This window comes from Magnolia sinica, chromosome 18, assembly GCF_029962835.1.
Source record: "Magnolia sinica isolate HGM2019 chromosome 18, MsV1, whole genome shotgun sequence".
Taxonomy (NCBI): domain Eukaryota; kingdom Viridiplantae; phylum Streptophyta; class Magnoliopsida; order Magnoliales; family Magnoliaceae; genus Magnolia; species Magnolia sinica.
The window spans coordinates 59,032,445-59,048,834 of record NC_080590.1 but is presented as its reverse complement, the minus strand read 5'-3'; the positions used below and the strand labels follow the sequence as shown (position 1 = coordinate 59,048,834).

Here is a 16,390-nt window from a genome sequence, read left to right as displayed (position 1 = left end):
CGGATTGCGTACTGAGTAAACTCTGTGGGGTCCACCGTGATTTTTGCATTTTATCGAATCCGTCCATCCATTTTAATAGATAATTTTAGGGTTTGAACTCAAAAATGAAGCAGATCTGAAGCTCAAGTGGACCACCATACAGGAAATAGTGTAAATTGAACGTCCACCATTGAAAATTTCTTGGGGGCTATAGAAGTTTTGGATCTGAGACTTGTTTTTTCCATTCATCCATGACGTTATGATCTTATGAATAGTTTGGATGATAAATAAAAATCACTGTGGGCTCTGGGAAGGTTTCAACCGTGGAGATCATTATTTCTACTGTTTCTTGTGGTGTGGTCCTAAAAAAAAATTTGGAAAAAACTGATGGACGGCGTGGATAAACCATATACATTTAGGGTGGGCCGCACAGAATTTAGTATGCAATCCGATTTACCAAAAACCCTCTCAATCAAATATTTTCTGAAACCTTCCAAATGCTCTTTGCCTTCTCTTATAACAAAGCTTCTGCAATAGCAAAAAACTCAGACCAGCATTCGGAAATCGAGCATTCGTCCGTACGATTTTCTTCGTGCGCTTCGTGTAGAAGTGATTTCAGGGTTTCTGAAATCCAGTTTTGAGGTGGGAATCCGGAGGCATAAGCAGTGGTGAAGATGCTTTCGTCTATAGGGGGAAGAAAAAACAAGATTGCCTTCAGCTTCGATCCCGATGTTGCATTTTCTTACATTGTAAACTTCTTCTTCTTCTTCTTTCTGGGTTTCTCTCTTTGGCGTGAATCCCTGCGCACGTTGGGAATGGCCCCCCTTTTTCCTTTACTAGAGATATCAATGTTAGGACTAGGACGTGGATAGTACCCTTGCAACCGTCAGTTTGCACAAGTGGGGTCCACAGCTTGGTAATCGAAACCGTTGGTTGTGATGGGACCAAACACGGGGTTAGATGGAATTGCTGTAACCCAAAAAGATCGGTGGGGCCCACCGTGATGTCTCATCCATTCGTTGTGGCAGATCATGTTCGGACGTGAACGCAATAATCAGGCTGATCCAAAACCCAAGTGGGACCCACCAAAAGAAACAGCGGGGGATCGAACGCCCGATCTTAGGGTTACGGAAGTTTTGGATTGGGCTGATATCTGTGTTTTCCGTTCATCCTGGTGGGAGTCACATTTTGAACGGTTGGATCAAGTATGTCATCTAAACTTCCTGATGGTCCCCATAATGGACGCTTGTGATTTTGGATTTGTATGTGTGGTCTTGATATGTACCCTGGTAACAGATACCTTCACCCAACCTTGGTGGATATTCATGGGATATGGCCCATAAAAGTGGGGCCATTGTTCTGATGGGTCCCACTGGCCAATTCTCCAAATTTCCAGATTGGAAGAGATGCAAGCCATCTAATTCCCCCCCCTCCCCTCCTTTTTTTTTTTTCACTTGAATGTTAATGGTTGTCGTATTTCTTGAATTATTTATCAATTTGCCACATGCCAGAAGATATTTCTTTCATTAGTTGTCTCATCAGGGTTATTTTTTGGGGTATCGTCAATCCTCAATGGGGCCTATGAGATCAATGGTTAGATCCCTGAATTGTAGGGACCCGCCTGTACATATTGAGGAACCTAAGCTACCATACATATCCTTAGGTTGATGATCATATAATTACTATACATTACATTGCAGTAATTAATAATTATATTATCCTCAGCCCAAGGGTATGCATAGCAGCCCCACCCTTTTTTGTGCAAGTGGGGCCCATGTTTTGTTGATATAGACCATTGATTTGATGGTCCCGCTATGGATGGTCTAAGCCCCAAATATGCCATTGATTGGTGGCCTGCAAATGGACGGTTAATGAAAGAGGATACTACAAAGGTCCACATTCCAATATGGAAACATTTATGGCATGGTCTGTTATGGTGGTGTCTGAGAAGATCAATGGTCTGATCACTGCAATGTGGGCACTGCTTGTTAGAACTCACGGCCTAATTCATTTGCATTATTGAGTCCTTAATTCTCTTTCCCACAGGATCAGAGGCTTAAAGATGTTTTGGGTAATTGCCAGAAGGATTTCGAGAGAGATTTCTGCAGAGAATCTGGGTATGCATGAGAATTCCACCTCAGAATATATAGTAAATCCAAGCCAAACTAGGATTGGTACCATTTCCATGCATGTCTTGATGTTGTGTTTTCTCCATTATGTAGCAAAATTTTATAAACATTGTGTTTCCTAATGTTTGAAATAGAAGGTACATTACGTCGACACTTGAATTTCTTGGCTTTCTTTGATTACTTGTTAGAGAAGTAGCTTAACTGTGTATTTTGATGGTTTTCTTGTAGGTGCGTTTGTATACACAATTGAATTAATTACAATTATTAGTCTAGCACCCCGTGACAAATATCATTGAGATTTTGTAAATCCTATGGCATTTTCGCACGTGAAAATTATAATGATATTATTTCAATAATATCATGAGTTTTTCCAAATATCAATAGTATTTTATTTTCACAAAATTAACCCGATATTAACATGAAAATTATTTGTAAATTTAACAGTTCATTATATAATTATATATTAATAATTTAAAACTATTTACTAACTAATAATAAATATTTAAAATTTTTATTTTTTATTTTTTGTGAGATTTTTACGATTTTATCCCAAGAAAAACCTCAAACTTTGGAAATTGCTTGAGAAATTCCTGAGTAAGAGATTTATCACTATGGTCTATCAATAGAATTTCCTTAACACTAAAGCCAAGTATCTGGGCTCCAAATTGCAGTTACACTACTTTCAAGTTCTACTTAAAAGAGATGTAACTACAATTTTATGTCCTGCTTCCTCGTTTCAAATGCTAGGAAACATCGTTAGCTTCTGTCATTTCCTTTTGGTGTGCCGTAAAGGCCGTTATGTAAAGGTAACGGTGGTAACCGTTACGCGTTACGGGGTTATAACGGCCGTAACAACCATTATGGAAAAAATGACTCATAATTACCGTTAACGGCACATTACGTCCCCAATAAAGGCCACAACAGCCTCGTAATGGTCTATTACGGGGCAGATACAAGTTTTTCATACTTTTTAATTAACATTACGGGGCATATACAGGTTTTTTGAGGTTTTTTTCAATTAAAAAAAGAAGACTGTAACAGCCGTTATGCCCCGTATCGTAAAGGTAACGGTGGTGTCCATTACGGCCACCGTTATTGTTACAGAACACCTTGTTTTGACTAAAGTGGATTTGCATAATCCAGTTTGCTTGTGCACCTAGTTCTAGTCTCTCTAGGACCTTAGTTTATTTGATGTTGATGAGAAATCTCATATAATTTGGGTACCATTAGAATGCATCTGATAAACCATGCAATTTGCCATACAATTTGTGGTAAACAACTAACATGTTACGTTGGGAATGTAAACTGCTTGTTTACATGATCAAAGAACGAAAAAGAAAAATTATGACCTGCAAAATACTAAAATTTTATAATGTTACCATTTGCTCATGTAAACACAGCCTAGGAATAGATCAGACAATGTGTCATATGTAGTTATGTTCATAATTTTAAAATTTGGCAACCCAACTTAAGACTCGACCGAGTCAACTTGACTTGTTAAGATTTCGAGCCAAGTCACAATGAAACTCTTTCCTCTATATGACTTGGCTTTGATGTAATCAGAATAGTTAAGTTGACTTTCTTGGTGAGGAGTTAAAATTTAAAATAGAGAAGTAGATTCGAACCTGTGACCTCTATTAGTAGAGTCACCGTCTCTAACCAACAGAGAATGATGAAGGCTTTTGATATCTATAGCTATTTTCGTACTTTTAAAACATAAATAACCATGTGAATATTTATTGCTCCCATAAATATATTTAATTGCTATTTTTCATACTTTGAAAACATACATAACCATGTGAATATTTATTGCTCCCATAGATATATTTAATTTACTCAATTAAAGACTGACCGAGTCTTCGAGTTGACCTGAATTAGCTAGACATTGGGTCGAGTCCAGTTTTTCAGTTCTCGAACAATGGTAATGTTACCTCTAACTTATGCTATAAAATTTAAATCGATACCTCCGAAAAATCATAGCATTAAAAAATTGGATTGTGTGTTGGAAATATGACCTGTTAAGAAGCAAGTATAACAAGACAATGGAATCATGATATGGACAATGAGAAGAGCTTCCAAAAGTAATTTGGTGTCCTTACCTTGTAAATCTGTTGGTTTTTTCATGAGGTTCATACTTTGGAATTTTACAAGAGCAGAAAATTACCTAAAGATTTGGGGCTTCTTTCATTGATTAACCTTAAAGAAAATGGTTCTCCATTAGTCTCATTGGAAGTTCGCCTTTGTCATCTTTCTTGTACATTGTGGTAGCAAAGGCTTTTAGGATATTGATGATCAAACCTAACTAGGAGGGTGTTTTAGATGGCAATTTGGGATTGGCGCTACTACTTTGAACTTACGTAACTTAAGGAAAAGTAGTTAAACGAGTTTTAAGAAAACCCTTTTTTCCAATAAAGTGGGTTTAAGTGCTTGAACAAAAACTAAAGCATTTCGATCTCACAATTAATCGACCGTGCATTTCTCTTTTTTGTCTTCGATCCTTTGTAGATGCCTTGAAGCACTTTTTGCGATTTGATTTATTGTAGATTAGTATTCAAGGAGAGTGGTCATGGTTTGTTGCACATTTGTATAGCTAGGACAAGGTCTAGCCAACCCTATCCTGGGAATTGAACATTGGTCCAAGCTTGACCCAAGGTTGAATTGGGCTAAAATAGCAGACCTGGGCTTGTCACATGTTAAAAATGGTAGGCCCGAGGCCAAACCCGTCAAGGTCTAAGTGCAGATATATTTCAAGATGAATCATTGTGTGGTCATGGAGGACTATGTCAATAGAATGTTGATTAGAACCGTTGATCTGATGGGCCTACTACGAATAGAGTATTTCTTGATGAAATTATTATGGAAATCGACCCACAATCAAAGATGATTGTCGAATCTTCAATTTATTGATATGCATAGTTTTTCTCTATTGTATGTTTGGTCAGTCTTGGGGTCGCACAAACCAAGATACTCCTTTTGCATTTCATATCCTGAAAGATCATTCTACTGGTATGAAGTGCATTCCTTATATGCTTGATGGTTTCTAGAAAAAAAGTGTCAGAAGTGCGTTTCTGAAAATCACGAAACCCATTCATTTGAAACAATAGCAATGACAACTTGCCATAGCTATTGGAGTTTTGTTTACAACTGTGTGCTTATTATGGTCTCAAAATTTATATGACTTATCGTTATGGAATTAAATATCAAGTTGAAGATTATGGAATTCCGCTTATGACAATATGACCATAGGAGCATGTTATTATAACTTTTCGTTTCATTACAGTTTATATGTTTATGTTTTTCATCCAAGTTGCATTAGTAGGAATTGTTGAAATATCATGAGTTTTTGTTGCTATTATTATTGATGTCCATGATATCTTGATTCTTGAATCTTGGTATATATACCGCATAATTATGTTAAATTAAGCTTTCTTTCTTTTCTTGTTAAAGCTCGAGATTTACTTGTGAAATATTAGACATTAACAAACTAGTGATTTTTGTTTATAATGCATGGATGTTATTACTTTCGTGTGCATGCATTTATGTTTCTCAAAAAGGAAGGTTTAGGATAAGAATATATTGGAATCTTTTATTGGGGCTGCCTTCAGATTTTCATATTTGTTTCCTGTACAACTACTGGCTTCCATTTATGATAACATTGCTTAAGTCTATGTCATCAGGCTAAGATTTCTTGATATTTTTTAACTGTTTACATGTAATTGTGCATCCAGTTGTTGATTCATTGACTTCTTTCTCAACAGGACCAAAATTTGGTCAGTTTGGATCATTTTTACCAGTGCTTCTACAGAATCCTCTTATGCAATCGCAGCATAAGAGTCTTGCAAGTACACAGACGCAAAACAAAGTTGAGGTAATTTTACTTTTAAAATGGGCTAATATGTTTTTATTGTAAATAGGATGGCAACAAAATGTGGATCGTCAATGTAGAAGTTTTTTATTATATTGTTGACTATGTTTAATGCTTTTGTGATTTCAGAATATACACTCGACCTCCACGTGTAAAGGGTTCAAGCGAGATAGATCCTTATCGCTTGCTCAAGTTTGTGAAGATTCTACCCCAAAGCATGAGACTATAGTGGAGAAATCAAGAGTATGTGACAAAAAGACACTAAAAATTCACCTTAAAGTTGGCGTTGGCGAAGTACCTAAAAGAAATTCTGCAGGTTATGGTAATTTGGAATATCTTTTCCTTTTGTCTTGTTTCCCATCCAATTATATTTAGCTTTCTAGATTTTGGATATTCTTATGCGTAAGTAGTATTTTGCTATGATCTACACCGCTTTTCATAATAGTGTTATACTCTTTTCTTCTCTTTTTTGTTAATCATGTTGAAGTAATGATTGCACACATGACAACAGGGCATAAGAAGTGTAACATGCAAGACTGCCCCAACATTACAAAAAGGAGGAAGGTGGGATGGGCAAATGGGGTAACTAATGATGTCGTAGGAGTGCAAAAAGAGTCGACCGAGCTTGATAACCTGAAGCAATTAGTTAAAAAAGCAACACCTTCATCTTCTAATGATGTTGTGAATGCCCAAGGTCTTCAAAGTCTAGTTGGAAAGGACTATTCGCTTGCTGAGAAGACCTTGAAAGAAGCTATTGATTTGAAACATTCAGCTGACCGTTTAAAGGTAGATACAATTAAGAGGATTTATATGCTCCTCAACTTGGGGATATGCATTGTATCATGAGGTCCTCAAATGGTACAACCATGTTTAGGTGATCCACGCCATTAGTTTGATGGGATCCACAGTGGATGGGCCATGACTTATGAATCTCCTGGATGACAGTCCTACTTTTAGTTGGTGGCATGCAAATAGATTTGAGAAAAGAAACACAATAATAGTTCATATTCTATTGAAAAGGGGCCAAAGATTTTGAAGCATGGTTGGTTGTCTCCATCCACTGTGCGGCCCATCAGATCAACAATTTGGATAACTAAATCATGGGCCCCACATGTACAAATTGAAGATAATCATCCTTGTGTCAAGTATCATAAAATTCCTATTGAATAAATTTAGATTTTAAGTCTTTTTATCCTTTTAGAGTGCTGAACTCCTTTTTTTATATATATATTTAAAAAAAAAAAAAAAAAAACTTTTTGGTCTAAATGTGCAGAATGGAGAATCGGAAGTTGAAGTTAGTGGCATATATCTTCGTGCAGCCTTAAAATTTCTACTTGCCGCATCGATGTTTGAGGTTCGTGACATGGGAAGCATAGCACTAGGAGAAAGAACTCAGTCAACAAACATCTATATTGACACACCAAAGATCTTGAAGTAAGTTCTATGCCATTTCGCGAAGAAAGTATGCTTGATTCATCATTTGTGAAGATAGCTAGGCTACTATTATGTGCACTTTCCACTAGCATTAGCCTGGATTTTGAAATACTTGGGCCAGGCTGTGGGCTATCCTCTTATTCAAAAGTTTGATTTCGCTTGACCCAAGCCCAGTCCATTGATGACCCTACTTTTCTACCACTTAAACAATGGTGACTCATGTACCAAACACATGACATAAATATACATCGGCAGGGGTCTACAATTTGAGTAGTTTGGACTGACATGCATGGATGCAAAGTTTATGGTGGATGGGTCACCACCATTTTAAGAAATGAAGGAAAATTAATATATCAACTGTTTCCTTCCGAAGGAATTCACTTTCACATTTGTCGTGGAAAGGCTGAATGCAGAAAATCCTTCCTTTTTTTATATATGCAATTGCAAAATCAAGCAAAATTAGGAATTGCAATTCCCAATAATGTTTTAATGTATGCTCCGATTTTACCATTTTGGGACATCAACGAAATGAATTCATTCTAGCATGGGCACATGATCTAGTAATTTGCACACACATTTGAAATCCAATAGACTGGGTTCCTGATGCAATCTGGTTTTTGGATTGATGAGAATTCTGATGCCTAAATCGCTGTAATAAATGAAGTAAATGCACCACATAAGAATACTTGAATAGAGGGATAAACAAGTTATCTTACAGAAATTGAAATCTTTGCACCACGGGCACTTAAACAAGAACTCTGAAAAGTATAGTGCCTTGCACATCCTAATTCTACCCATTTTAGAATCCCAAAATCATTAGAGAATCAACAACTATAATCTTCCAAAAAAAAAAAGAAGCAATTGTAGTTCTAGAAATTTAGCCCAAAAATCAACTGCAACAGTCCAAAAATTCAGCACATGGTGGATCATACTGTAGTCGTTGGTCCTACAACATTCCCCACAGAGTTCAAGGAATACTCCACCCAAGTAATGGATATCAGCATCTGACTGATTTCAACTCGTCGCCATAATCGACATGTAATAAGCCCAGAATGATCAAAAGGCCCAAAGTCAGTCTCTATTTATGTCCAATTCTGGGACCAGGCCGATTCAAGGTTTCATATTGCAAATCTAGCACAGATTAGGCCTACCCATTGGTGAGTTATGTTTGGCTGTTAACAGAAAAAGCAAGGCCTGAGCCATGGGAGTTGTGATATTTGTCGACAAAATTAGATATCTGGCATCTAGAATAACTAAACATTTGTTTTCTCATGTTGTCAGAGATGCTTACTTCAGTGATGATGAGCTGGCAGAAGGGGGTTTCTATCTGGTCATCTCTTTGTATAGGGAATTCTCCCCTGTTATCTGGAATTCTCTTCCTTTAGCTCAGTCTTCTCAGCTTCATAGTTTGAAAATTCAAAACTTGACTGGATGTTCATTCAGGTTGCGTCAATTAAAAGACTTGACCCGACTTCACTTGATAGTTAATAATTATAAATTAAAAACAGTAATGATGGCAGGAAGAATTAAAATTAGTTTATATAATGATTATAAATAAGAAAATGAAAAATGCTTTAGTGCTCCTAGTTGCATTAGTCCACTTAGACAGTCCAAATGATCAAATCTAAACTGTCTATTAGGTCCAGACACCATTTTATGGACTACCATGCAAAAATCATATTGACCGGATGATCTGATTCATCCTTGATTTGGCCTTATTTTCTTTAGCTATCCTATTTCCAAGCTATGGATTTTCTAACAATCTGTGATTCTTTATCATAGGCAATCTATATTTGCCCCAACAAATAAATGGATCAAATGTTTGATTGGACTTATTTTGTCTAAACAATCATGACTGCCCATATTAAAGGCCATTGACCAACGGTTAATATTTGTTGGGTTGATGTTTGCATGGTAGCCCATGAAATGTGTTGACATAATGAACAGTCTGGATCAATGAATTGGACTGTGTAAATGTCCCAATGCAACTAGGAGCATAATAACTTACAGCGCTCTGAGAGCACTGGAGCATTTCTCTAAGAAAATAAGCAAGCAATTGGCGCATAACTTGGTGATTGAGTGCTCTACCTCTTTATAAGAGGTCCTGGGTTCGAATCCTGCTTGAGTTAGAGCGAGTCGCATTGAGTCGACTCAATGAGTCTCCCTGTCACTCGGCTGAGTCACTCTAAGATTCGAGTTTTGTAGGGACTTGGCTTGAAATTTTTCTGAGTTGAGTCGACTTGGCTCGTAATCTGACCGAGTTGAGTTGACTTGGCTGAATTTTGAGTCGAGTCAGTGAGTTTTAGAACTATGCTCAGCTTTGATAAAATTTCATTATCTTAAAAAAACAAAGAGTATGATTCACCAGTTTTCTAGAGCATATCAATATAATTTCTCGTGTGCAAATTTTTTAATACTTTATGCCTACTACCAATGTGCGCTTATCTAGAGTTTTTGGACATTTGTGTTGTGCACTGGATGGAGTATCAAAAACAGGATGTACGCAATTGAATTTCATTTTCACGGTTTGATGTCCCATACACAGGCAATGTGCCATTTCATTTGAGAGTACTGGAGAGATTGCTGCCGCTGCTCTTGTGTACAAATGCATGGAAGTAGCATATATGAGAGTAATATTCTCTATGAGCTCACATATACGTAGAGACAGTCGCAAATTACAGGCATCTCTGCATGGTCATCCATTTGGTAATCAAACTAGCTCCTTTTATTCAACTATTTGGAAAATTTTCTGTTCATTTTTTGTCGTTCTTGTTGATTTGCAAACCTTTCTACCCTTTTGAGAAGAGATGTAAACTTTAAAGACTACTGGCACAAGTCTGATTTGGATCGATCTCCTGCATGTCCCTGATTTCCAACCCATTTGTCTGGTGGGCCCACCATGTTTGTTCCCTGACCAAAGAATAGATCAATATGTTTTTGAGAGGAGCTTCACTCATACGCTGAATGCAAGCCACTAGATGATGTATTATACTATTGATTTCTTTTTTATGCATTTAGCTACTGTGATGAGAGGACAGAGCTGATTTTGGCCAAGGCATATGGTGTTACTCACCTGATTGATGGCCCAGTTTTCTCACGTTTGTGAATTGCGATGTTTATCTGTTCCTTCCTAGAGGTAGATTGTAATCTTACTCACTCAAGGATCCAGCTCCGATGGGGCTCTTTCTATATTGATGCATGGTCTAGTACCTGTGAAAAATTAATGGTGAAAACCTAGCTATGGGAAACCTCACCACCATCCAACCATGGGAAGTTGGTGGAAGCTGCTTCAACCTTGTCTGATTTTATCCAGTGGGCCGTTCAATCACTAAGAGTCACGCTCTTGATGAACCATTTTGAAACACGCAATGTGAACTATAGGTTAATCTCATGAATGTCCAGTGAATGGGAAGTGGGCCCCACCTCCTTTGACTTGTTAGGAGATGATTGGGCTGAGTCGGCCCACTTCCCAAAGATAAGTTTCACCCAGAGTGAAATTTATTTCCTTCTGAGATATTAAAACTAGTCTTGATGAAGATATTTTGAGCAACATTCAACGTTTTTTTTTTTCAGGGCAAGAATCATCACCATCATCTGCTATTGATGCAACCAATATACATGAGGATGGCGTACTACCTGGGTCCAAAGCGAAGGGAGTCGAGCCACTTGCCAGCAAAGCTACCTGTAGCAGCATGCACCTCCTTAATTATGTAAGCTGAATCTTAAAACGAGTCTTTCCTTGTTTCCGAGTAAGATCCTAACATGCTACCTACTGAAATATGGAAAAGATTTAACTTGGATAATTTCTTGCTACTTGAAATGCACAGATGCAAAGATTTTCGCTTGTTGTTTCAATCAGTGTTCGAAATATCGGTATCGCACAATGTATCGCACCCTTGGGATACAGATACGTATCGGTTATCGCATGGGATATATCGTTTGTATCGCATAATTTATCGCACTTTTGGGAAACATGGGGAAACATTAAGATAATTGTTGATTTTTTCAATGAAACTTCAGGGATTATTTTAAAAGACCCTAATACACACTTTTAAATCATAAAATCTGAAAAAAGAAATGGTCATAATAGGTTTCCTTTGTATATTGTACTAATATATGCGCTGTGCGATTGAACTATGACAACTATATTTAGTATCCACCCCATCCATCCGTTTTTTCATATCATTTTAGGACATTATTCAAAAAAAAAATGAAGCAGATCCAATAATCAAGTGGACTGTACCATAGGAAACAATGATGATTGACCGTTAGTGGGCCACAAAAGGTTAGATCAAGCTGATAATTGTTTTTTCTCTTCATTCAAACTTATGTGAAGTTATCAATAAATTAAGTGCCTAATAAAATATAGGGAAAATCAAGGTGCACCCTAAAAAGTTTTTAATGATATTGTGTTCAACCACCATTGTTTCCTTGAGTATAGTCCACTTGAGACAAAAAATAAGATAAATCTAACGATCAAGTAGACCACACTGAAAAAAGTAATGGGGGGATTAAACGTCTGCCATTGAAACCCTTTAGGGGTTCACGGAATTTTTGGATCAATATAAAATTTGTTTTTCCTCTTAATTCATGTCTTTGTGACTTCATGAACAGATTGGATGGAAAATAAACGTTATGGTGGGCCCTATAAAATGACTCTTGCATTTAATCCCACTGACATTTAATGCTTAGTGCATTTTAATGCAACCAAGCTTATTATTTGGTGTGGACCACTTGAGCGTTGGATATGCCTCATTTTCGTACTCATACCTTAAAATAATATGAGAAAAGGGATTGACGGTTTGGATGTACAGATACATCACGGTGGGCCCGACCACAGACCTCCCCGTTCGGAGCTAGGGACGGGCGGGGGTAGTATGCAATCCGCGTCCTCGTGTGGTACACCAGCCAATCCGCTTCCTTTTGGATTAGATTTAACATTATATGGCCCCACAATAATATATTTATTATATCCACACCGTTCAACCATTTGGAGAGATTATTTTAGATCATGAGCCAAAAAATAATTAATATCCAAAGCTCAAGTGGACCACACCACAAATAGCAGTGGGACAGTGATTCTCACTGTTAAAACATTCGTACGGCCCACCATGACTTTTATTTTCCATCCAATCTGTTCACGAGGTCACACAGAGCTGGATGAAGAGGAAAAATAAATATCATATTTATCCAAAACTTCACTGACCTCAAAAGGGTTTCAATGGTAGACGTTCAATCTCCCACTATTGTCTGTTGTTTGGGGTGTGGTCCACTTGTTCTCTGGATCTGTCTTATTTTTCGGCTCAAGCCTTACAACGAGCTCGCCAAATGGAAGAACGGTTTGGATATAATGCATGCCTTATGATGGGACCCACAGCACTTGATGACGTCAACACTCGGTGGTGTACGGTACACCACCCACCCAAAATCACTAAAAGAGGGCTCGGACGCCCTTGTTTTTCGACGCAGCGAGGGTTCCGGCCTTCTAGAACCCTAAAATCTCGCCCAAATCCAGGAAATTTCATATCTCACGATGATTTCTCGACATTTCGGAGAGGATTTCTCCGGATTTCGCTTGGATTTCTTCGGACGTCGATAAATTTCTCTCCTGTGACCCAGAAATGTCGACCACGGCCTGATTCCTCGCCAGAATCTCCAAGAAAGGGGGAAGTTGAAGAAAATTTGCAGAAAATCCTACTTACTTGTCGAGTGGCCCACCTCCAGCCAGGTACGCTCCGATTTCTTTTTCTTTTTTTTCTAATTCAATTTTTTTTTTAAATTCTCCACAAGCCGGATCCGATTTTCTGTCCGTGCATTTGTTTCCGACGATAATGGAGAGGAAATCTCGCCATATTGTCGATATATCGTGCGATATCGATGATATATCGGCCAATATTGAGATTTTGAATTTTTTGATATCTTCCGGTGGTTATCGGGGGTGTATCGTCTTGCAGTGGTGCGATACCGATAATATCGGCCGATATATCGGCCGATAGTATCGATATTTCGAACACTGGTTTCAATATCAGAAGCTGATAGAAGGATTTTTCTATTCGTTTTCTGATTAGAGGAATTACATGATCATAGAGTTTGGTTGGTATGAATGGGGGTCAATGACTCAGTGATCCGTGCATTGAGGGATTGTGGGGTGCTTGGGAGGAAATGAATGAGCAGATTATGAATAATGTCTACAGAAGTTTCTACATTAAGCACTTAAGCTTTACATACAAATCAAGGTGTCGGGGCCCACCATGATGGTTATGATTGCCTAACAAAAGTGATTCTTTAGATTCATATGCAATCCATGACTTCCCCTAGCAAATAGATGAACCACATTGTTGATTTGACCCATTTTTGGGTAAATGATTTCAACCGACTATGTCAGATCAGTTTGATTTTGTCACGGTAGCCCATGAAATATGAATTGTACATAATGAACAGTCTAGATCAATTGGCAGGACCGTCTAAGTGTCCCAATACAATACAACTTGGTGCATTGTAACTTATGGTTGTCTAAGACCACTGGAATATTTCTCAAATATAATTCCATTATATTTAAACCTGTTTATTTTGCACGATTTATCTTGAGGTGTTATGTGATACTCGGGCACTCTGAAATTGTACACGTGGCAGTCCAACCCACTGTCGCAAAGTCACAATCCCAATATCAGATTAGTTAAACAGTCCTAACCTCTGATTAGTGTGGGAACTCTTTTTGTGTAAATAGGTCCATTGGATAATAAAATAAGATTAAATTTTGGTTAGCGATACATCTACACTGGATAACATAATTTGTACGGTTTAGTTGACTTGTATGCCATGTATTGAAAGTTCTAAGCAATTTCTAAGTGCCTGCATATCATCTATCACACTCTGCTTGAGTATCAAAGTTTTTTCCAGTGCACTTATTAAGATAACCTGACACATGCATCGGCTAAAACTAACTGTGTATCTCTTTTGACAGGTTGAATATGTCAGGTCTGCTATTGATGCTACTCAGAGATCACTATCAGCATTGAAAGTTGCTCAGTTGAAATACAGAGTGGGCAGCTGTGAAAACAACACTTGATTTTCACTTCCATGACATGGATGGATTCATACGTCTGGTCCAGCTAGCATCAGAGGAGATTGACATTTAAACCATCAATCACAAAGATACAAATGGATGGCAATCTCAGCATTTTGTGGAGACATTGTATAGTGGCCCACACCTGTGACTCCAAATTTTGAAGGTCCAGTTGTACACAGTGTTCGAAGTATCGATATCGCTACAAGTTTCGCTGGCCAGGGATATGAAAACAGTATCAATATCATTGAAAATGCGGGGAAATATTAGAAAAATAGTAGAATTTTCAGCGAAACTTTAGGAGATGTTGCATGTGTTTTTGTAAGAAATCAGACCAATTATCCCATCCGGTCTATTTAACCATCCAAGTTACCATCTAAATATCCATTAGTATTACAAAATATCAACAACACATGATATTTCATCAAGAAATCATCAACAATTGGAAAGAAGCAAAAGATTGTGGTCTCAGTATCGTGTAATATCGAGACATTATCAATATTATCAATCAGAACACACCTTGATCCATAGCTCGAGTGGTAGACTGATTGAAAGATACCTGGTTTCAACACTTGAGGTCTTGGTATCGATCCCTAGTGGGGGTGGCTAACAGTGAAGTGTCAACTGACAGTGGGGTGTGCTAGCAAGTTAACATAAAAATAAAATAAAAAAATAAAAAATAAAATAAATCAGAAATTGAACACTACATACAACGATGTGCACATGAAAAAAGATGTGAAATAATTTCTTTTCTAATAAACAAACTTTTGATGATATCAATACGTTGGTAATATTATTGAAATATTCGTCGTTACATTTATGATACAAGCATTACCTAAAATTTACGTAGTTGCAAATATCGACAATACATTAACGATATTGATGCATTGGCAATATAAGCGACACTAAGAATTTACATAGTTGAAAATATTGACGATTATATTAGTGATATTGATACGTTGACGATACTCAATGATACATTGCTAATACCTAGAATTTCTAATCCTATCATAATATCAATATTATCAATATTACCTAGAATTTCTGATCCTATCATATTGCTATTGTTATCAAGAGTTGGAAATAAAGATCATATCGGAGATAATTCGAAGACTGGTCGTACATGTATGTGTATGATAGTGACCACAACATTAAGTTATTTATTTATTTATTTTTAAATGCCTGGTGAAATCCTGAATACATGTAAAATGAGTTGTTATTTATTTATTTTTAAATGCATACATGTGAAATGAGTTGTTATTTATTTATTTTTAAATGCATGGTAAAAGCCTGAATACATGTAAATTGATATCTCAACTGTAAAGCGATTCTTTCGTACCAGTGAGAGATTCAATCCCAAAATTCTGCGTTTACAAATAATGTATCAGTACTGCACAACTACTCTTCCTGCAAGAAATGAAATTTGAAGAAATGAAGACGTATCGCCAGGTTTTTGTTTGGAGAGGAATTATGAATTGGATATTGGATATGTGGCCTTTATTTTTGCAGAGTACACGTTATTATTATTATTTTTTAATAATTATATTAAATTCTAGCAAGTGGGCCCCATGGTTTGCGTCTTTGCCATGCCTCAAAAATATCCTCGATGGGACGAGATCTAAACCTTCCGATTTTTTAACAACAGATAGTTACGAAGAGAACCAGAGTCGTTCAAATGAAAGAGGGGCACTCAAGTGGTACTGGTTCCACCGTAAGCTTACAGTGGTACCAGGCAGACATCCAAACCTGCCCATCAGATGTGTGAACTCATGTTAATCCATGTATACAAAATCAGCTCGATTCAACAGGGAATAAGATGGAGGGAACAGCCAACCTTGATTTGCACCAGGGCCCACCTTAGTTGTCAAACAGCTGATGTCGACACGACACCCTATTTCACCAACAATACAAAAGGAG

The 16,390-nt window shown here is 37.3% G+C and overlaps 1 protein-coding gene across 4 annotated transcripts; it reads left to right on the top strand.

Moving 5' to 3' along the window:
- Nucleotides 1-458: 458 nt before the first annotated feature.
- Nucleotides 459-14,773, top strand: LOC131233666 (cysteine-tryptophan domain-containing zinc finger protein 3-like). Of its 4 annotated transcripts, none has more exons than XR_009165325.1 (9): nt 459-728; nt 2,026-2,096; nt 5,867-5,976; nt 6,103-6,295; nt 6,485-6,759; nt 7,247-7,407; nt 9,953-10,113; nt 10,441-10,509; nt 10,981-11,116. XR_009165325.1 is itself a non-coding variant. In XM_058230457.1 (9 exons), exons 1-9 carry the CDS (start codon nt 709-711, stop codon nt 14,474-14,476), a joined length of 1,227 nt encoding a protein of 408 aa, XP_058086440.1. In that variant the 5' UTR covers nt 461-708; the 3' UTR covers nt 14,477-14,773. The 4 variants fall into 4 exon arrangements, 3 of the variants coding, with proteins under 3 accessions (XP_058086440.1, XP_058086439.1, XP_058086441.1); XM_058230457.1 differs by lacking the exon at nt 10,441-10,509 and adding an exon at nt 14,372-14,773 and having other exon boundaries at nt 461-728; nt 6,103-6,289; nt 10,981-11,117; XM_058230456.1 differs by lacking the exon at nt 10,441-10,509 and adding an exon at nt 14,372-14,773 and having other exon boundaries at nt 462-728; nt 10,981-11,117.
- Nucleotides 14,774-16,390: the final 1,617 nt, after the last annotated feature.

Bases quoted from the DNA above. Each gene is read 5' to 3' on its own strand.
- LOC131233666 (XM_058230456.1), top strand. From the start codon at position 709: ATGTTGCATTTTCTTACATT. The intron at 6,296-6,484 runs GTAATTTGGAAT...ACATGACAACAG, and splicing joins AAGAAATTCTGCAGGTTATG to GGCATAAGAAGTGTAACATG. The intron at 6,760-7,246 runs GTAGATACAATT...CTAAATGTGCAG, and splicing joins ATTCAGCTGACCGTTTAAAG to AATGGAGAATCGGAAGTTGA.